At 38.7% G+C, this 23,652-nt stretch overlaps 1 protein-coding gene across 1 annotated transcript in view; it reads right to left on the bottom strand.

Moving 5' to 3' along the window:
* Positions 1-23,652, bottom strand: part of EGF (epidermal growth factor) — a 107,039-nt gene that overhangs the window by 50,897 nt on the left and 32,490 nt on the right. The window contains 6 exon segments of the mRNA XM_078445816.2: positions 2,356-2,504; positions 5,178-5,314; positions 6,376-6,501; positions 7,388-7,510; positions 8,542-8,664; positions 9,974-10,099. Coding sequence (XP_078301942.2) covers positions 2,356-2,504; positions 5,178-5,314; positions 6,376-6,501; positions 7,388-7,510; positions 8,542-8,664; positions 9,974-10,099 — 784 coding nt within the window.

The raw sequence follows: 23,652 nt of genomic DNA, 5'->3' as shown, positions 1-23,652 counted from the left end.
CGTGGAAGAGCGATTTATACCTCATGGTAGTTTTTTTTTGTTGTTGTTGTTGTTGTTTTTTTTACCTCAGAAGAAAGAGCAAACATGTTATTTTTACCTTCCTGATGCATTTTTTACTGGGCATTTGACTTCAAGAATTAGGATTCCTTAATGCTAAATAATAGCATTACCAGTGGAATGATCAATTAGCTTCCTGCCTATGTTTAGATGATAATTTGAATCTGTCTTTTCCTAAGCCAATATAAACTGTAAGCATCCACTCTGGTTCTTTTAATTGGTTAAAAGTTCCCATATAATCTAATATCATGAACTTGGAATCTCAGTTATTTGAATCCAATTTCTAGCTAATATCAAGGTTTTCAAACTATAAACCTCTCATTTCCAGACAAATTAAAGGTTTTCTTGTAACAGCTGCCGTTAGAGGGAAGAGGACTTAGAAGGGCTTGTTATTACAGAACTCAATGAACTAGGAAATTTGAGGTCTGGATTCTCCAGGACAGGGAGGTGTGTGACGATCTCCTGAAGGCATTGCCTTGTTGTAGGTACCACGGGGCTATTAATCAAACACTGTTAAAATTAAAGGTGCCATGCACATGTGGGAAATATGAGGAGACCCGGCATGCTCAGAGAGGCCAAGAGCGCCTGACATCTGCTGTCCTGATCAACGCTTACCCTTCTGAGAACAGCCGTGTGCAAGCTCTGTTATTATGCACAGCTGACATTTTAAAACGTCCTTTCAAGTAGGTTCAACACAGAGGAGGCTGTTATTATGATTTTTATCATTACCACAACTGAAATTCCAGATCTACTTCTTGCTGGCTGCTTGCCATCGGGAAAGTTATTTTACCTCTTTAATTCTCAATGTTTTAATCTTTAAATTGGGGACAAGAAAACTTACTTTTTCAATAGTGTCATCGATATAAAGCTCCTAGCACAGTGTCTGATGCACTTTAGTGATTCAATAAATAAACATCCAAAAAATAAAGAAAGAAACGTTTAAGCGAATGAATGAATGAATGAAAATATACTTGCCCTGGATATAAAAGTACCATATTATTGATAACTGTACAGCACACCATACATCTGGCTAATTTTTAGAACACCATTTGTTTCCCATGGATTATCTAGACCAAAGAAGATTTTCTGGAACATAGAAAACCTACCCCCAAGCATATAAACCTGTTCCCTGGAACTTGGAAGGAGTTCTGTGTTGGGACCACTGATTTCATAGAGGTGATATCCTAATTAATTCTATCTTCTTTTGCTTTAACACAGTTGTGTAGGTACCAGATGTTCAGGTTGTCTACCATTACATTTCATTACTTTAAGTTACTCTGAGAAAACATCCTAGAGCACAGAGCATTTCCAAAACCGTCCTGTGACAGCTGCCTGTACTCTCTGGTTAGCTACCTATCTCAGAAGCAAGGACTGGGCTCTCATGAGCACACGTAAGAGGAACAGCCCCTTCACCCATCCCTCTCCCCCATCCTTCACCCTCCTCCCCCCACCCCACACCATTCTGGGAGGCTCACACAGGCCACACACACACCAAATGCAGCTGCCCTTCCTGCAGCCCCAAGAGCAGTGTGCCCAGAGGGCAGAAATATCACAATTTCTCTCTAGTCCTGTTCTTTCCCACATAAGGGAAAGTAGACCATCTCTCCAATCTCATGAGGACTCTCCTCACAACTCCCACGTAAAGCCCTGCTCCCTCCTTCATGCTTATTAACAAGGAGCCATCGTGTGGATTCTAGTCTATAAAATGAGGGGGTTTGGCTAGTCAATCCCTGAAGCCCCTTCCATCACTCGCTCTGGATGTGTACAACCCTCATTTGGCATTTATTTATGTATGGCCTTATTTATACATCTCTTGTACTGATAAGTAGACCAAGCATTTGTACTGGTTTTGCCTGTGTACATGCGCCTTAGCTCCCTAGCTAAATTGTAAGCTGACCACAAAGATGGACAGCTCTTCACGCTCCTTTGCATTTCCCACAATACCCAGGACAGGGCTTTATCCATAGCAGGTGCTCAGAGGATGCTTGTTGATTGCATTCAGACAGGCTTTGCATTTCTCTGATTACCACAGCCTGAAGTGTGAAAACACATGCTACTTCCTTGGTCCACACAATTCTCCCTTGGATACAGATCCAATCTTGATGAAAGGAGGAACATCCTGCTTGTTGGTGTGGGGGAGTGGAGGGAATATGGACAGCATTAGGAGCATCTTTCCTCCAGTCCCAGCCAAGTGCCCAGCAACAATTTCTTGAGTACAAAGTGGAGGATGAGGTCCGCGGTATTATCTATTCCATCACTCCCATCCCACGTGGCTTAAAACTGAAGGTGGAAGCGTACCCTCTGTCTGTCCAGTAGAATTTACGGTCAATCCAGTCTATGGCAAGACCTTCTGGCACATCTACTGCTTCCTCAATAAGCCTTTCTCGCTGAGAACCATCCATATTAGCTCTCTCTATCCACTTCAGGGCTGTATGGGCAAAATATATCTACAAAAAAGAACACAGGCATTTCTCTCTGATTTGCTTTTAAAAAATTAATGTGGAATATATACAAATGGAGTTGGTAACCTTCAGATCATACAGTGTAATCATTAAGAGCTTGACTTTGGAGATAGACACACCAGCAACTGAATTCCACCTCTGCTGCTTCCCAGATGTCTTAGACTCTTGGTTTCCTCATTGGTTAAATGGGGATAATGATACCAAATGCATTCACTGATATATATATATATATATATATATATATATATATATATATATTCAATTATATATATATATTCAATTATATATATATTCAATTATACATATATATTCAATTATATATATACTCAATTATATATATACTCAATTATATATATATATTCAATGCATTCACTGATATATATATCACAGATATATATATATATATCACAGATATATATATATCACATCACAGATATATATATATATATATCACAGATATATATATCACATATATATATCACAGATAGATATATATATCACAGATACATGTATATCACAGATATATATATATATCACAGATACATGTATATCACAGATATATATATCACAGATATCTATATATATATCACAGATATATATATAGATATATATATCAGTGAATGCATTTGGTATCATTATCCCCAATCAGTGAGGAAACCAAGAGTCTATATGTGATATATATATCACTGATATATATATATATATATATATATATCTCCTTAGACCTGTGCTTGACACATATTTCTATTGCTACTTGGTAGTTTATTAATCTTTGATCATTGGTTAATAACAAAGCCATTATACTTGAACTCTAATGGCTTCTATAGCCTGAAAGTGAACAGTGATGAGCAAGCAGTTTAGTGGCAGCTACAAGCTGGGCTGTGTCTTCTACTGCTCAGTCCACTGCACTGCATTTCACTACAAGTCAGGAAACACAGGTTCCTTTCCTGGTTTGGCCCTTATTTATTTAATTGTGCTGCCCAAGTCATTTCACCTCAATTTTCTCAACTGTAAAAATGACAAAGTTATACTAGATATTTGCCAAAGTTTCTTTCATCTCTAACCACATTTAATTTCATTTTAATTAATCCACCTTGTTTAACAGAACATACCTTGCAGGTGCAAAGCTCTTTTTCAGTCTACTGTGCAGACTAGCAAACAGGTACCAGAATTTTGTGAGAGTATTAACCATGAGTCAGATGACAATTTAATGATAGCATGTGTGGAATTTTAGCTGTGAGTACATATATGCACATAAACCTGTAATCAATGATGAGAATGTTCATAAACATTCATTATCTAATGAGCTATCATTAGATAAAATAGAAAAGGTTCTATTCCATAACACAAAAATGGGTACTTCTCATATTAAACAACACTAAGCTAGAGCTCTTCTCCTCAAACTCAAATGCGCACATGAATCACCCAGAAATCTTGTTAAAATACAGATTCTGATTCAGGAGTCAGGGTGGAGCCTGGGAATCTGCACTTCTAACAAGCTCTAGGTGACATTGATACTGCTGGCCCAAGGACCACGGTTTAAAAAGCAAGAAAATTAGAACTGGACCAGAGAAATGAAAACTAGCCACATGACTGCAAGTTCATTCTAGGTCTCTTTATTCACCTTATAAAGAACGCTGACTGTGTAGGAAAAAAAAACTAGTTTGGTAATAAATGAATCTTGAACTGATTGTTTCTATTAATTATTTCTTTCTGTTAATATAATTCTTCCATGGAATTATCTAAATTCAGTTCAAGGAAAAGAGAGAAGGATTTTTTGCTAGTGTTTAAGTACAAAACTTCTATTTGCAAATATAGTTATATTTGGCTATCAATCCATAGCAATTAAACAAAGAGTTGATTTGCTTCCCTCTGCCTCTTTTGACCATTTACCAGACTGCTTCCTTCAAATCAGGAAGAAACAAAAATACAAAGTTTAAAATTCTAGGAATTAATGCACTGTCTCGTAATAATTAAATGATTACTTAAGCGCTATGTAAATTTATAATTATTGGGCGATTAACCTCCACAAGACAGTGTAACATATCATTTCAAGCACACTGTAACCTAGCACAAATATGACCAGAAATTAAAGATCAAATGGTCAGTTGATTCAGGTGATAATACAGAAATTTTTAAAACTTCATGTAAAATTGATTATTATATAAACAATGTTGTAAGACTGTCATTCCCACGTGAGTCATAAAATCTGTGTTTCTGATTGCCATGATTAAGAGGTCATTGAATTCCATCTTTAAGAACTTATATTAAATGCAGATTACTAACCCATACTTGCAATGTCCCACCCCCACCCACTCCTTCCCCTATCAGTAAATAACTAAAAACCTATTTATGGCAGTCTTCCTATGTGTATGGCACTCTGCTAACCTCCCATCCTCACCTCCAAAGATGAAACTAAATTTAAGATTCTGCCCAATCATTCCCAATAAAATGGCTGAATCACAATAAGGACCAAGGCAGTGTTATGAGAACAGGAACACCCTTAAAATTTGCCAAACGATGTTCCTACATTTCTCTGTGCCTAATCATTCTGAGCTTAGCAGAGGATTTTCAAGTAGCTCAGGTCATCTGTTAGGATAAAATCCTCTACTCTGTCCTTAAAGCACAGCCACATCTGTTCAGGCGACAAAACCATACCTTATTTTCCACAGGGTCGTGATCAAGGGCAAAAACCATTCCCATTTGCTGGCTGAGCAGGGATCCATAATCTGTTCCATCAAAATGCACATGTCGAATATCTTGAGAATTGGCAAACAGCAAAAATGGCTGTGGTCCTGTTAACCAGATTCAAGTATGGCTCTGTTTAAAATATGCCTTGGAACCCAGAAAACACTTCTGACTCTTCCTTTTCATTGTACCCGCTTTCTGCAGTTCTCGTCTTCATAATTTCCCACCAGTGTGGTGTAGGTTAAGACAGGCAAGACGATTTCTTGTATGAGGCAACATTTTACCAGATTCCCCTCTGTCTAGGTGCCAGCTTTTAAAGTGCAAATTACTTGTCAAAAGAGCCAGCATCAAATAGTGAACACCAGAACTAGAAGATGCAAGTCTTAGTGCCATAATCTCCTTGATTCACACATATGGAAACATATTAATATTAGCAGATTCATGTCCAAATAAATTCATGTCCAAATAAATACACTTAGCTGGCCTGGGCACTTCTGAAAAGGAGGCATGATTATTTGAGTTAATAACAAGACCCCTGATAATTCTCAGAGCTCAGATTACACTATATTCACTAAGGCCCTGAGAAGCTAAGAGTATTGAGGTCTAAGGCAAAACTCTGTAAGCTCATCATTATGTGATCCCAGATCACAGGCATAATGAACTTTGGGAGAGATGACATTAATTTCGTATAAACCTAGGATTTCTAAAGCTGCTGAGGGACACAAGAGATACAATGTCAGAAGATGAAAAAATTGTTCAAGCATACAACTACATATTAAATCTTGACATAAAAAGGACAGAATTTGTCAAAGTCTTATGATAGCTACATTCACTGCAGAGATGAAAATCAAATCAATCAACAAATATTTATTAAACATCTCTAAAGATTATTCCGGTCATGACTTTCACATATACTGGCATCCCATGCTTGATGTTATGGTAAATATTTGCTGAGTGCTAACTGACTTAGAGATATTCCTCAAAATGATTATTATTTATGTGATTCCTATTTATATTTACAATGTGATTTTGTGTTCCATTTCCAAAAATAAAAACTCAGACTTTCTACTCAGAAGCCAAAAGCGATTTAACTCTCCATCTTTCTAAATAAAATGTTTTCACATAATCTTTTTGCAGAGACACACGTTCAAACATCCACAGCACTAACCTGATGCTGCACAACTTTTTTTGTCCAGTTGTAGGTCATACCCAGGAAAGCAACCACATTCCCAGGATACTGGGCTAAGAGGGAGGCAGAGTTGGCTACATCCACCATTATCGGGTGATGAACAGCCTATAAAAACAATCGCTTGCTGATGATGCTATGCCATTCAAAAATATAACAATTTTTCATCAAAATATTGAAAAAGCCAAGTATATATTAGTTTTTAAATCTATCTCCATCATCATTTATACTGCTGCAAACAAGTTTATTTTTCAGACCCTAAGAACAAAATGTCACTACATTCCATTTTCCTATAACCTGATAGCTTGAATGTTAACCCTTCACATCCCAACAGCCCTTGTCCTCTGTTCTGTCACTGAGCTTGAAAACAAGAGCACTGCCAGCGGCTGCAATAAGAAATATCTTTTGATGAGTTTGACAGCTAGTCTAACTCTTGCTGGTGAGTAATATATTTTTTCTCCATGTATTTTTGGCCTCCTGATTTCTTTTGCTTTATTAAAAAAAAAAGCTACACATAACTCTTATGCTAATTTTAAGTTACATCCAGCCCTCCGTAATGCTTTAGTCTCTATGAAGATCAAAGTAGAAAGATATTTATTAGCTGCAAGGAATAGACTAAGAACTCTGCATCCATCGTCTTGTTCAATGCTGGCCACAAATACAGGAGGCATGTATGATTAACTTCTACAGATGAGAAAAATGAGAACAAGGGGGGAACAAGTAACTAGTCCAAAGTAAGCCTGCTAGTAATGTAATGCTACTGCATAGCTATCTAACTTGAAAGCCCTTGCTCATAACCACTACACTATGCTGTCTAAAAACAAAAAAAACACACAAACCAAAACCTGATATAAACCTATATGGTACTTCGTTGCATAAGTATCTTTCTATGTGTAATGTTGAAAAATCTATTCTCCTTTATCAATAAGATCAATTTTTAGGTGTCACTAAGAAAATTAATGTTTTCAAACAAACAAAAAGTAAATAAACTTACCACTGCATGTTTTTCCATCTGTCTCAAGCACTGAGCCTTCAGGACAGAAACATATGGGACCATCTGATGTCAGAACACAGTCATGGCTACATTTAGATGTATTGCTTGGACAGGAAATTAATTCTAATCAATGAAGCATAAGGTCAAGATTAGTGTTAAGCCAGATTTGTAGAAATTTAGCAAAATCAGCTGATAATAAAAAAATGCTATGCTAAAAAGAGAAAGTTAAATCAAAACCAGACATTTATGAAATACTTTGGTAAGGAAGTTGTAAAAATAAAGAAAAATTTCAAATATAAAAAAATTAAAGAAAGATCTATCATTTTAGAAAGTGAATCTAGCTTCCTCTAAGTTTCTTTTATGTCAAATAATATTTTCAAAGTTATTAGTCATCAATATTCCAAAATATTTTTTTTTAATGTTTTTATTTTTGAGAGAAAGACAGAGATAGAGCATGAGCAGGGGAGGGGCAGAGAGAGAGAGGGAGATACAGAATCCAAAGCAGTTTTCAGACTCTGACCCGTCAGCACAGAGCAGAGTTCGAACCCATGAACCATGAGATCCTGACCTGAGCTGAAGTCAGAAGCTTAACTGAGTCACTCAGGTGCCCCTATTCCTAATTTTTTTAAATGGAACTCAGCCAAATCATTTGCAAGTTCATCTGGAAAACTAACAGCTCTTGTCTGGATGGTTATTCAAACAAATCAACTGTTTGAAAAAAACTTTGTAAGAAAATTTGAACACTGTCTAGACATTTGAGGTTCTTAGGGAATTATTGCTAATATTCTCAGGTACAACAATGCTATTGTGATTATACATAAAAACTAACTGGATATTAGATGATAGCAGAGAATTACAGCTAGCGTTGTAGATGTAATAATGTATTATGATTATGTTTTTTATATACTTACCCTTCAGAGATATACAATAAATATGGAAAAAGAAATAAATATATATATAGAGAGAAATTTATATAGTTGCTTCCCAACCTTATTTTGATTTAATAGGCCTGCGTAGAGTCCAGTCACTCATGTACATAATAACTTATCAAGGTAATTCCGATGCATACTGCTGATCAAGGCCTACCAACCCAGTTCATAGCCACCTTAGAAACATCACTGAAAATGAAAGAAAATAATGCAATAAATACTTACGATGACACCGTTTCCCATCAGGAAGCAGAATAAATCCTACAGGGCATGTGCAATAATAAGATCCAGGAATGTTTTCACACCCAAGAGTACAGCCATGATTCCAAAAGGCACATTCATTGACATCTATACAACGACAACGGTAATCAGATGGTTATTTTTTTTTAATGTTGATTCATTTTTGAGAGAGAGACAGAGCATGATCGGGGGAGGGGCAGAGAGAGAGGGAGAAACAGAATGCAAAGCAGGCTCCAGGCTCTGAGCCATCAGCACAGAGCCTGATGGGGGGCTCGAACCCACAAACTGTGAGATCATAACTTGAGCAGAAGTCAGACGCTTAACTGACTGAGCCACTCAGGCAGCCTCAGATGGTTATTTTTTCAATAAATTGTAATATTGCTAATAAGTCAGCACAAAGTAGAATATCTCACGCTTGTATTTCCTGTAACTGACCATGGAAAGACTGTTTCTGCTACTCTCACAAAGAATTAAAGAAGTCAATTCAATTGTTGTGAAACCACTTTTATTGTCACAGTTTATACTTTCAAATGCATCTGTGCTTTCATACTAGAATTGCCTTCAGGAAAAAGTAGTACAATTTCCCATGAAAAGATGCAGCCACTTAAGGCAGGGACTCATGAAAGTTCTTAATAAGAATAGGACATCCTTGCTCTGCTCTTCAGCCTTCTCAAGGCTGACAGGAGCCTTGAATGTAGGAACATTCCCCAGCAGCTTCATTCTGACAGAAACCCAACCTTCCAGGCCACTGTTTTATGCTATGGCTCTCCCCCACTAGTCCCAGGTCAACAGGAGACATATACTTAACCCATACTTAGGTGTCAAGTTTACCTGACTTCTCACCCCAGCCAATTCTACTGAATGTGTGCTGTAGCCATTGAGTGCTCTTCATTAGTAACTCACTGGAGCTCCCAGGAGAAAGGATACAGTACTTCTCCTGGGTTTACTGAATTGGGCCTGAAGCTTCAAAACAGGAGGAGTCCTAGATAACCAGTCCTGGTGCACAGTGTCTCAAGATCCTGTCACACCTTTATGGGATAAGGTGCGGACTTCATTTACTCTTTGAGGATCTAATGATAGTTATGAAACAATCTTACTATCTTAAAAAGATCTGAAAATACTGACATTTTTGCTCACTATCAAACCCATGGAGGTCCATGGAGTCCACTCAGAGAATCCCTGCCTTATATCCAGCTCTGAGTAGCCTCTGAGAGAATTTGATCTAGGAACACAAGACATAAAGGAGATCTGAAAGTTATTACAAAGGCTTCAACAACAACAACAAAAAATTATGTTTCTGGGGGGGAAGGGGAGAAACCTCAAGTTGGTTTCACTTCGAGGCTCTCCATGACCCACTGGAGAACAGCCCTAGCTCAGGCGGGCTACACTTGTTTTAGGTAGCTACCCCACACGTTACCTTCACAGTGCTTTCCATCTGGGCTTAAAGTATACCCCTCTGCGCACGTGCACAAATGGGACTTAGAGTCTTGCTCACACACGCTGCCTGTGCAGTTACCTTTCCTCAGCTTGCAGAGTTTCTGACCTAAAAAAGAAGATGGTTTATTTGGAGTGGAGGTGTATTTTGACAAGGGACACTGCTTGATCCCTTCGTGGTTCTTAGAAGTCTAATCTCCCTGTGACAAAAGAAGGGGTGTTGTCTTTCATGGTGGTGACACTGCTTTGGAGCCAAACAGTATTAGTCTGGATTCTGAAGCATTCAGAGAGGCAACCCACTTATTTCTCTAATTGTATTATTCCTACAAAAGCACTCAGGATCAGACATCCTAATTAGCTGGAGATTTCATTCCTTGGGTTATAAACACTAACACAAGTTATCAGTTTTTCATTTCTGCTTTACTTACTACATATATAATATATAATAAAATACATTTATATGTATACAATTCTATACATTTCTCAGTGCTCATCCAGATAACTGTACTCCTTTTTTAAGTGTTTATTTATTTTTGAGAGGTGGGGACATAGAGAGAGAGAGAAAGAGAGAGAGAGAGAGAGAGAGAGAGAGAGAGGATTCAAAGCAGGCTCCACACTGACAGCAAAGAGACATATATGGGGCTCCAATTCACAAACCGGAAGATCATGACCTGAGCTGAAGTTGGAGGCTCAACTGACTGAGCCACCCAGGCACCCCAAGATAAGTGTACTCTTAATCCCCTTTATTTCACTCATTCTGATTTACTTTCATAAAAAAAGAATAATAATAAAACAAAAATTCTGAAAATGAAATACCTGTTTAAAAAACAAAAAAGCTTCAATCCTAAGAACATCTTTTTTTAAAAATAATAGTTATAGGTTTGATCTATATATTCAGTTTTTAGGATCATTATTTAAAGAACATCTTTCAGACTTAAAATATACCACTGCCATATATCTTGTCCCCAAATTTCTGAGTTTTTTGCAGCCAGTATTCCATGTTTTACAAAATAGCCCAGGGTAAATAGCAGAATCTGCTTTGTGAGGTAGGTGTTTGGGTTGAATTAGCCAAGTATATGGAACAACAAATGGCCAACTTAGCACCTTTGATTTTCAGAGCCAGAGTCAAGAGACAAACTAGTAACACATGGATCCCTCCTCAAATTGTGCTCCTTCTTCTCTTTTACCAATTTTAACAACGACAGGATAATTTGTAAAATGTTCTTGGAGATACAGAGTTAAGCTTGAGTCTGAGGGCAGATTTCAGGATCCAAGTAGAAATGGAAGCCAGAACTCTGGCAAGAGGTGACAGTAAGGGAAGAAGGCCGGGGTCATGGATCAGAAGTCATGGAGGGGTTGAGATCAGTGAGAGACTGTGAATAATGAAAAGGACCCAACAGAAGCTCTGCTAAAAACACAGCTTTGCTGTGAATGGCACAGGGAACAAACCAGTGACAGCCTGAGCTCAGCAGTGCAAGAAGCTGAGGCCATTCTTTCTCCGTGTAGGGCTCTTCCTCTGGTCCCTGTTTATCTACTTATAAAGATGTCTCCTTACTCTGACTGTACCAATTTCCTTCTATTTCAAGTCAGTAAACACTCTTTTTGACCAATAACACCACGACACAGTGAAAACATAACATATTCTTGCCCTCTTGAAAATGTCTCTAGTGCGCGTCGAGACTACCTGGCATGCCACCCTTTAGGGATTCTGATTTGGTAAAAATCAAGAGAAAGGCTCAGGAATCTGCATTTCAGGAATCATTCTGATTCTGTTGCTGTAAGTCTTCACACACACTTTGAGGAATACCTCAAACACTGAATACTGAATGTACCAATGAAACTTCCCAGCCTCACCTCAGTTATAAATACCTCCTTTTAGCAAGTCTGTGTTATTTCCTTGGTGATTTTAAACTTGTTTATTCAGGACACCTGGGTGACTCAGTCAGTTAAGCATCCAACTTTGGCTCAGGTCTCGCGGTTCATGGGTTCAAGCTCCGAGCAGGGCTCTGTGCTGACAGCTCAGAGCCTGGAGCCTGCTTCAGATTCTGTGTCTCCCTCTCTCTCTCTGCCCCTCCCCTACTCACGCTCTGTCTCTCTCTCTCTCAAAAATAAATAAAACATTAAAAAAATGTAACTTATTAGGACATGATTACAGAATTAAATATGAAATAAATCTTACCAATTATTCAATACTGTTGCAATATTACCTACATACTGAATCAGTTCAGATATACGTTGAATAGTGTCTTGGATACTGATTCCCAAAATTTTGTTTCTTGTCTATGGTTTTTACACTAATCACACATGTATAATTACACTGCTTTCAGGTCCCTACATGCTTCACATGTTCAAATTGTAACTAAGCAAGATGAAAAATAAAATGACCCAAATGTTAAAAATAAATGACTAAAATTAGGAGACAAATGCACCCACTTCAAATTTTTTTTAAATGTATTTTTAAAATTTATATTTATTTTTGAATTCATAAATTTTGCAAGAGAATAACAACAACAAAAATACAGAAAGGTCTGACTTGGCCTTTTTTTTTAATTTGAAGATCTAATTGGCTTTATTAAATGATTCATGAATCCAGCAGCACCCTATCTAGTAGGTGGAGAGGCAGTCCCCGGAGTTGGCCTTTTAATGGCACCAAAGTGCTTCCGTTTTCTTGGTAACAAAAAACTCAAGGAATTATGCTTCCTATGAATATCCCTTATAAAAACCTTTCCAAATCCAGCATGATAGGCAAGTACTTAATTAAGGACTAGGAAAACTGAGTTCTGTCTTGATTCTGCCTTTACATCAAATCATTAACTCTTTAACCTTAGTTTCTTAATCTATGAAATAAAAGTGTTGGAATAAATATGCTTTGAGATCACATATTTTAAAAATGAAATTTTTACGGTTCTGTACAGAGCCAGATGTTTGTGGTAAATTCCTCTAAGTTTATACTGCTAAAGAGTCTCAAACCTTAATTACTGCTTATGATGTGTTAATAGGGATTCAAACTGCCTAATGAAGAAAAACAATTAGCATCCAGGGTACGGGAAATGCTCTGTTCTTAATCTAGATCTAATATTACTTATTTCTTTTTTGTACTGTTCTCCTACCTCTCACCTGTGCTCACCTCTGCTCTTACTATCATCACCTTCCATCCCACTGCCATCACAATTATGTACGTACATCCTTTTTCCATTAACCAATAAGCTTCCTGAGGATAAGGCATGCATCCCATTCACATTTCATAGTCCAAACGGCATCTAGCATGGTGCCTTTTACAGCACAGGTATACCTCAAACGTACAGAATATATGCACAAACAAAGCGGTGATCATGTCACCTGCGACTTAACTCCTTTACTTAGTTTTTCCTTGAATTTCCAGTCAACCTTAGGTTAGAACTCAGATAGTCAGACTATACCAGTCAAAGCCTCCTTCCATGCTACCATGCTGTTGATGGTTTTAATGGTACTCCTTAGAAATATATATCACTCTTTAATGGTGAAGATGGGCAGGAAAGCAATCACTATTTCCTCTAAACGGTTAGGCTGAGGATACGACCTGAATTCAGGCACCAAACACTTTAAAAGGTCATTTTAGGAAGTGGCAAAACATAGAGGATTGAGGGCTATATTTTTGTTTAATCTTCTTAATCTGCTCCTGTTCTTCAGCCTCAAATTAGGCCAAAGCTAGCACTGAAAACCACTGCGGCTGACCTCAAATAACACCCCTTCCCAGAGCCCAGCAGTGCAGCTTAATTACCTCTGAGATCACATTAAAGCTCCTAATCACGGAGTTAATGTCCACCACCAACTGCGCCTTCAATAAATGCCTGCCTAACACACAGGCTCTCGTGAGCTTTTCTAACGCTGAGTAAATCTGTAAATTTTACCCTGGCCCGTTCTGAAACGGTGCACATGGGATTCCCCAACCTGCTTTGTTTCACTGGTCACCTTTTCCCTACCTCAAATTCAGTGTAAGACTCACCTCATCAACAGAGCCTTCCTAGTCTCTTCCATTTGAACCCATTCACTTTAGCCAGCCTTATAACTAAATATTAGCACATCCAGTATTTAGCATATACAATAAAAAATTGGAATAACATTTTATAAAGCATTTACATCTTCACATTTAATTTTCAAAAGAAGCCCTTGACTAATCAGAGCACACATGATCTTTCATTTTACAGATTAGGAAATAATGTCTTTAGGATCACATATGGGTAATAAGGGGTAAATCTGGGACTCAAGCTCAAGCCTTCTGGTTGTAGACCCCATTTCCATATATATATATGTATATATATATATATATATATATATATATATACACATATATATATATATTTGTGCATATACGTACACTTGTATGTGTGTGTATATATAACTATGGGTTTTTATAGAAACCTATATGTTATTTCTAATTTATTTTCTTTTTTAAATTTTTTTAATGTTTATTGATTTTTGAGAGAGAAAGAGCATGAGCAGGGGAGGAGCAGAGAGAGAGGGAGACACAGAATCTGAAGCAGGCTCCAGACTCCACTGTCAGCACAGACCCGGATGCGGGGCTTGAAATCATAAATCACGAGATCAGGCCTTAAGCCGAAGTCAACACTTAACCGACTGAGCCACCCAGGTGCCCCTATAATATATTTTCCATAAGAACCTAGTTATATTTTTGCTTCATTTATTTATTGTCTTACTCATTAGTGAGTTCCCTGAGTAAATGACTTCTTCAACTTCCTTAAAAACTTTCCAAACTGTATATTTATTCTTCTTTGTTAATAGCAATAACAAGGAAGAAAATACTAGAATGGTCATTCTGTGCTATTGGAATTCCCAATTACAATAAAAACAAAAACCACTTAGCCAGAATTCAGCTACTTGGTATCCTGATCCACCTAAATTCCTCTAAGAATCAGAACGTAAACAAATCAACAGCCTCTGAACAGTTAAAAAATACAGTAAAACACCTTGGGCTGTGAGTAATTTTTTCTGTGAGTGTTCCCCAAGACGAACAAACATTTCTAATAAATTTTAAATTCATAAGTGAGTGATGTCTTGCAATATGAGTAGTACATGACACCAAACATAACAATCACAAATGACCCAATGGTTCTTCCCTCCCTCTCTCTCTCTCTCCTCCCTCTCTCTGGATTGTGGGTGACTGTCTCCCATGCTTGGATGCTCAGTCTCAAGCCACAGAAATCTGTGATTTTTCAGAATGTTGGAGGGTGCCCACAACTGGCACTAATGTGTTTTTTGTCACTTCAAAGCACCTATGGACAGTCCTTTGCTTTTCCATACAAGAGGAAGCTCAGGAATGCTTTGCTTCATTCTAGGTCAGGCTGCCTGCAGATATAGACCCTTTCCTCTGCTGCCTTATTGCCAGTTACATTAAATACAGTAGATGACAAGATTTTATCAATACTGTGCTGTAGGGATGCCCGGGTGGCTCAGTCAGTTAAGTGTCCAACTTCAGCTGAGGTCATGATTTCGTGAATTTGAGCCCCACTTCAGGCTCTCTGCTGACAGCTTGTAGCACAGAGCCTGCTTCAAATTCTGTGTCTCCCTCTCTCCCACCACCCACTCATGCTTTGTCTCTCTCTCAACAATAAACAAACATTTAAAAATTAAAAAAAAATACTATACTGTACTCAAAATCTGTCAGTGATAGTGAAAGTCCTCCTACACAATAACCCTCCTTTCTCTTGTCTCCCTCACACCAGCCATAAAGGTTTTCAAAGGTAAGCGCAGGTTAATTTGTTTATTTTTCTTTATATTTTGTATTTTCTTTATTATTTTGTATTATATAACAGTATTGTAATCATTTTTATATGAATATTTGGGGGTTGTGGAATGAATCATCTGTGTTTCCATTATTTCTTATGGGGAAATTAGCTTTGATATACAAGTACTTTGGATTACAAGCATGTTTCCGGAAAGAATTATGCTCTCAAACCAAGGTTTTACTGCACATTCTTTTCACTCTCAGAAGAGCCTCTTGGGCCCACTCAGTCTTATTTTGTAGCCATTTCTGACGAGTGTGACCATGGCACCCCACAGCACAGAGATGGAAATGCAAGGTGTTAATGCCACTCCCATTGTCACTCCCCACCCCCACTGCATTCCCGGCTGGCAGAAGGGACTGCATGATTCCAGTAAGCCCACACATTGCCTCAGCCCAGGTTTCCAGACTACCAGGGCCAGTTACTGGGAGAGGGCAGCTGAGGTGACCCTACTGGTCATCTCTCCCACAAAGGCTAGAAGCCTCAATTCAGGGCTCTTCCTAGAGAAAGATGGTACAATTTGAGTGTCAAAATGATAATAACTGCAACAAAGAGACACATGTCAAATATTTTTTAAATGTATGAGTTTATCAAGATGCTTAAAAAGAGACCCTTGGGGCACCTGGGTGGCTCAGTCAGTTAGGGTCTGATTTTGATTTCGGCTCAGGTCAGGATCTCATGGTTCATGAGTTGGAGTCCCACCTGGGGCTCAGCACTAGCAGAGTGCGGAGCCTGGTTGGGATTCTCTGTCTCCCTCTCTGCCCCTCTCCTGCTCACGCTCCCTCTCCCACAAAAATAAATGAACATTTTTTTTAAAGACCCTTTATTTCAAAAACAGATAAGGGAAAGAACTGAACATTTAATTTACATTTCCTATAAAAGATCCTCCCCAGGGAAATCATAGTTGATGTAGAAAAGTTCTTCAGCTAACAAATGCATAAGCGGTGATACAATTAGAATGTCATCACTTTGAAACTCTAATGAAAAAAATGGCTCTAGGCAATGATAACCAATAGCTTCTGAAACAATTATGTGAAAGGTTGATGGGAAACTTTACAAAGGATGGACCACATTGGCCACACCTGAACTGCTAATGACCCTTGAACGTCACAATAAGATCCAGAATTAGCCACTACATGTCCCCTAGTGTGATCAGTAGGAAGCATACAGTACCTCCTATAAATTAGTCTTACAAAAAATCTGAATCTGATCAGTCTTCTAGGACAAAACTACCTGCTTACAGGAAATACAGAATCATGTTAAATGACACCATGGGGTTATGATCTGCAAAATCCAAAATGTGGAAATTCTATTGGACAAATGATCTGGTTTCCCCAATAAATAAATGGCAAAGAAATACCTCAGATTAGAAAATAAACAGAGTCCATGGCCAGGCGTGAGAAAAACAGCAAAAAGTAAGAGCTGACAGCAAGAAAGAAGACAGAAAAATGATAAAAGAACCATTCAAAATATTTAAAAGACGTTTCAAGTAGTAGCAATTTTGTGTCAGTGCAAACCTGCATTTAAAATGCAGCTTTGGGGGCACCTGGGTGGTTCAGTCAGTTGAGTATCCAACTCGATTTCACCTCAGATCATGATCCCAGGATTGTGGGATTGAGCGCTGTGTCAGGCACTGGGCTGAGCATACAGCCTCCTTAAGATTCTCGCTCTCTCCCTCTCCCCCTCTCCCCTGTCCACACTCTGTCTCTCTCTCAAATGGAAAATAATAATAAATAAATAAAACCGAGCTTTGTCTCACACTAGTCTGATGAATGCCCAGTGACATGTATCTTTGTTTTTTTTTTTTTTCAACGTTTTTTTTTTTTTTTTTTTTTTTTTTATTTTTGGGACAGAGAGAGACAGAGCATGAATGGGGGAGGGGCAGAGAGAGAGAGAGACACAGAATGGGAAACAGGCTCCAGGCTCCGAGCCATCAGCCCAGAGCCTGACGCGGGGCTCGAACTCACGGACCGCGAGATCGTGACCTGGCTGAAGTCGGACGCTTAACCGACTGCGCCACCCAGGCGCCCCAAATCTTTGTAAATCTGATCCTCGTCATTAACAAAATATCAACAATTATTTATAAAGTTAGGAAGATATAGCCACCCATATTTTACTAAGATTTTTATGAAAAACAAAGAGATGTAGGTGTTTGAACTGGATCATTTCAAATTATATGAAAACAGAAAATAAGCATCAGTGGAAATATAATATGGTACAGCTACTGGGTGGAATATAGTATGGTGGTTCTTCAAAAAATTAAAAATGAAAATACCATATGATCTAGCAATTCACTTCTGGGTATATATCCAAAAGAATTGAAAGCAGAGTCTTCAGATATTTGCACACCCATGTTCATTGCAGCATTTTTCACAACAGCAAATACAGGGAAATAACCCAGGTATACATCGACAGATGAATGAATAAGCAAAATGCGGTATATACACACAATAGAATATTATTCAGCCTTAAAAAGGAAGGAAATTCTGACATATGTTAAAACATGGATGAAATAACGAAGGGGCACATGCACCCCAATGTTCATAGCAGCGCCATCAACAATAGCCAAAGTATGGCAAGAGCCCAAATGTCCATCGATGGATGAATGGATAAAGATGTGATATATATATACAATGGAGTATTACCTGGCAACCAAAAAGAATGAAATCTTGCCATTCGCAACTACGTGGATGGAACTAGAGGGTCTTATGCTAAGCGAAATTAGCTAGTCAGAGTAAGACAAATGTCATATGACTTCACTGGTGAGGACTTGAACACAAGGGAAGGGAAGCAAAAATAATATAAAAACAAGGAGGGGGACAAAACATAAGAGACTTAAAAAAATTTTTTTAATGTGTATTTATTTTTGAGAGAGAGAGAGAGAGGGAGAGAGCGTGTGCCAAGCACGAGTGGGAGAGGGGCAGAGAGAAAGGGAGACACAGAATCTGAAGCAGGTTCCAGGTTCTGAGCTGTCAGCACAAAACCTGACACAGGGCTCAAACTCATGAACTGTGAGATCATGACCTGAGCTGAAGTCAGATGCTTAACCAACTGAGCCCCCCAGGTGCCCCAACATAAGAGACTCTTAAATATGGAGAGCAAACAGAGAGTTACTGGAGGGGCTGGGGGAGGGGGGATGGGCTAAATGGGTAAGGGGCATTAAGGAATCCACCGCTGAAATCATTGTTGCACTATATGCTAACTAACTTGGATGTAAAATAAAATAAAATAAAATAAAATAAAATAAAATAAAATAAAATAAAATAAAAACATGGATGAAACGAGAACATTATGCTAAGTGAAATAAACCAGTCACAAGACAACTGTATGATTCTACCTATATGAGGTGCAGAGGGTAGTCAAAATCATAAAGACAGAAGGTACAATGGTGATTGCCAGAGGCTGAGAGATGTTATCGTTGATGCATATAGAATTGTGGTTTTATAAGATGAAAAGAGTTATGGATGTTATGGAGATGGATGGTGGCAATGTTATACAACAATGTGAATGTACTTAATGCCACTGAACTGTACAATAAAAATAGTTAAGATGGTGAAGTGCCTAGGCAGCTCAGTTGATTAAGCATCCAATCCTTGATTTTTGGCTGAGGTCATGACCTTGCTGTTTAGGGGTTCGAAACTTGCCGTCAAGCTCCAAGCTGACAGCACAGAACCTGCTCGGGATTCTCTCCCCTGCTTCCCTCCTCTATCCTTCCTCTGCTCATGCACACACACACACACACACACACACACACACACACACTCTCTCTCTCTCTCTCTCTCTCTCTCTCTCAAAATAAATAAACTTAAAAAAATAGTTAAGATGGTTAATTTGTGTATTTTACTACAATAAAAAAATTGGGGAAAAATTATGTGAAAAAAATACTCATAATTCTAGGATGATTCTTTTCTATAAGTTTCCAAATAACTAAGGTTTTATAGTAGACACTCCAGCAATGACATAATTAAAATGAATCAGAGTCCCACTTGGGCTGTTTTATCTATACTAATTACTTCCATGAGCAGGTAGACCTCCAGGTGGGAGCAATTCTCCTTCACAAACTCTCAGAACTAAAGAAATTCAGCAATACTTTTTGTGCAAGAAATGAATGCAAAGTATTTTGCACAGTGTTGATGGTAGATACCCTTCATTTACCACAGAATATGCTTTTGAAACTCTTATGAGCATAACACTGGATCTACATTTTTTTAATGTTTTATTTATTTTTGAAAAGAGAGAGTACTATCCAGGGAGGGGCAGAGAGATTGGGAGACACAGAATCCAAAGCAGGCTCCAGGCTCTGAGATGTCAGCACAGAGCCCGACTTGGGACTTGAACTCGTGAACTGTGAGATCGTGACATGAGTCAAAGTTGGACACTTAACCGACTGAGCCACTTAGGTGCCCCACTGGAATCTACACTTACAGAATACAAAAAGAAAAAAACACAGAAGAAAGCAAAGATATTTGGACCTTTCATAAAATATCCAAAGATATTTGGACCTTTTATAAAAACTAGTCTGTGAGCAAACTAGTTGCAAAAAATCACCAGAAGCTGAGCTTAAAATAATGTCATTAACACTGTATACAAAGGAGTTCCCACACTGGCTCTGAGATTCATATAATAATGTGGGTGTTGGGACAGCCAGGAGAGCATTGTTGCTTAGTGACTTTAATCACACCAACAAAATTGGGTGATCAATTCTGTGACAGCCAGGGGAGAGGTGTGTGTGTGTGTGTGTGTGTGTGTGTGTGTGTGTGTGTGCGTGCATGTGTGTGAGAGAAAGAGAGAGAGAGAAATAGGTTTTGGCCCCATGATCTGTGCACACCAAAGCATTTAACTACTAGGAGGCCATGGATAGATAAGAATACACCAAATTACAGATTTTTTTGAAACAAATAATGCAAAATCTAAGATATGAAATGATAATAGTAAGAGTGTGGTTGGGGAAGAAGCATGGTGTCACTCTCTCTGGGTTCAAATCCCAATTCCTCCAGAGTGTGACCTTGAACAAGATATTGTGACATTTCTGCAACTCAGCTTTTTAATCTATAAAATAGTAATAATAATCATACCTAGTTCATAGGGTTGTTGTGAAGATTAAATGAGATAATATGGGTAAAGCCAGAGGAGATAATTCTTTACATACTCAATAATTATGACTCTTTATATTATTTCTTTTTGTTGTTGTTGTTGTTGTTGTTGTTAATTTTTTTAAAGTAGTCTGCATGCCCAGCACAGAACCCAATGCAGGGCTTGAACTCATGACCCTGAGATCAAGACCTGCGCTAAGATCAAGAGTCAGATGCTTAACCAACTGAACCACCCAGTTGCCCCTATTTCTATTATTTTTAAGGATGACAGCCTGTGGCATTGTCCTATTTTATTTCCAATGCAGCAGCCCATGCGGCTTCTAAAATGATTATTTCTAGCTCAGACCTCTTTCTTGAGAACTAGATCAATTCAAAGAAAAAAGAAAAAGACACTAAGGCACAATGGGAATTAAGTGAGAAAACTGATTTAAAACATTGGGAATTTAGGGGCACCTGGGTGGGTCAGTTGGTTAAGTGTCCGACTTCGGCTCAGGTCATGATCTCGCGGTTCGTGAGTTCGAGCCCCATGTCGGCATCTGTGCTGACAGCTCAGAGCCTGGAGCCTGCTTCAGATTCTGTGTCTCCCACTGTCTCTGCCCCTCCCCTGCTTATGCTCTCTCTCTCTCTCTTTCTCAAAAATAAACATTAAAAAAATTTAAAACATTGGGAGTTTAGTTATAATAAACCAAAGGGAGCAGCCCCAGTGAAGACTGCCTCTTGCACCAAGGGAAAGGTAGGGCTTACAGCACCTAACGAAAACAACATGCACTTAGATATGATACCTCTTTAAAACTTGTTCAGCATATTATTTTGGGGAGAGAGTGACAAAGGGTGTTCTTTCCACTCTTTTTCCCCCAACTATTTGTTTATTTTTTTATAGAACAAATCTCTTATTTTCCGTTGTAGAATAGGCTATACAAAACATTTTGAGTGTATCTCTGGGCTTCTTGAAATTTCTTTTTTTTTTCAACTATTATTTATAAACTGTCCTCTATGCACTGGGGGTGCAATGGAGAGGTATCCTCCTATCCTTGTAGGAGTAAGGAAATTTAGGAAGATGAACAATAAGTGACAGGTGAGGGAAATCTGTTATTCGCGAAAAGTTAACCAAGGCTAATCATGAGTGGGGCAGCAAAGGTGTTTCTGAAAGAAGGAAATTTGAGCTATTTCTCAGAGGGTAAGGAAAATGAGCCCATGCAGAGAAGGATTGAAAGCATGTTTCTGGACATGCTTAAAGGCCTGGAGGAAAGAGCAAACATGTCTTGTGGGAGGAAATAAAACCCTTGAACATGGCTGCAGCACAGAATGTAATACAGATAATGGCAAGAGATGAAGCTGAGAACCGTCTGTGAACAGCTGTGAACAGGTTAAATAAAGAAACTGGATTTTTATTATTGGCAACAGAATTGTTGATTGGTTTTAACCAAGGAATGGCATGATTGGGCTCTGATTTCTGAAGGGTTATGCTCCCTGCAGCATGGAAAAGAGAGGCAGGAACACTGATGAAGAGGACATTAGGGATGGATCGCTGCCAGATAGGGCAAGAGTGGTTCGATGGCAAGTGGGGAGACTGGTGGGAGCTGGAGGTTGATTTCATGGGGTGGGAGTGGGAAAGAGAGAGGAAAGGGTCATACCCAGATTTCTGCCTTGGGACATGGGGTGAGATGCCACCCACTGAAATAGGGGCACTGGAGTCAGGGTAAAGGGAGGTAAAAGTTGGTAGGCCAATTATTTCCTTTGTGCCAGAAGCCCTTGAAAGAAATCCAAGTAGAAATGTGCAGAAGGCAGATAAATATATAGGCCTTAATAAGGAAATTTTCCACATGCCCACTGCAGGACCCTGAGCCTGGAGGGTGCAGACAGCAAGCAGGTGTGGCCCAGATGAGAGAACTGAGTGACCGCCCTGAGGAAACTGGTCAGAAGTATCAGAAAACCATCTTGATGGTGAAACTGTGGCTCTACTGCTTGGCTTTGGGGCTCAGCCATTAGCTGCAGCCAGCTCCTCTATAACCAGGCAATCCGAATCAATTAGCCATGGATTACTTAAACCAAAAAATGACTGCAGTCTTCCTCATGAAGTTTTGTGGCCTTGCCCTTGGTCGGACAGTCTTCACTGGGGCTGCTCACTTTCATATGCTATGAATAAATCCCCAGTGTGTTAAATCAATTTTCTCTGTAGTTCAACTCTCACTGTGCCTCAGTCTCTCTTTTTTTCTTTTTGGTCTAGATCTCAAGAAAGTGGTCTGGCTAGAAAGAATAGAGTTAGGAGTCCAGTGGACTGCTGCGTAGGAAATAAAATAGGAAAATGGCATAGGTTGTATGGCCCTTAGAGACTAACAAGGCACTTAGCCAGATGAGTGGTTCTGAGAAATCACGTGGGAAAAAGACACCTGTTTAATTTCATTTAACCCAGTCTGTCTAAACCATTTGATCCTGAAACTTTTTTGGCCCCAAATAATCCCATAAAATCCCACAGAACTAGTGTCTTTTAGAACATACTTTGATAAGTGATAGTTTAGGCATTTGGCATGAAGTAAGTTTATTGACACTCTCATGTGTATAAATACTTACATTTTATGTAAAAAATAATGTCAACCAGGTTACACGATTCTTCTCAGTTATCTCCCCACTGAAGTAATCTCGTGACTAAATGCCTTGCAAACCAAAGTACTATTACCATCCACCTGTTGTAAGCCCACTATCCAGAAGGAACTAACAAGCCTCTAGAGTAGTATGTCTTTAAACGTGAAGGCATTTTGGGAACCTGATGGCAGCTCCATATCATC

The sequence above is a fragment of the Panthera onca genome, chromosome B1 (assembly GCF_046562875.1).
Source record: "Panthera onca isolate mPanOnc1 chromosome B1, mPanOnc1 haplotype 2, whole genome shotgun sequence".
Classification (NCBI taxonomy): Eukaryota; Metazoa; Chordata; class Mammalia; order Carnivora; family Felidae; genus Panthera; species Panthera onca.
The sequence above is the reverse complement of the archived record's forward strand: the minus strand, read 5'-3'. Positions and strand labels throughout refer to the sequence as shown.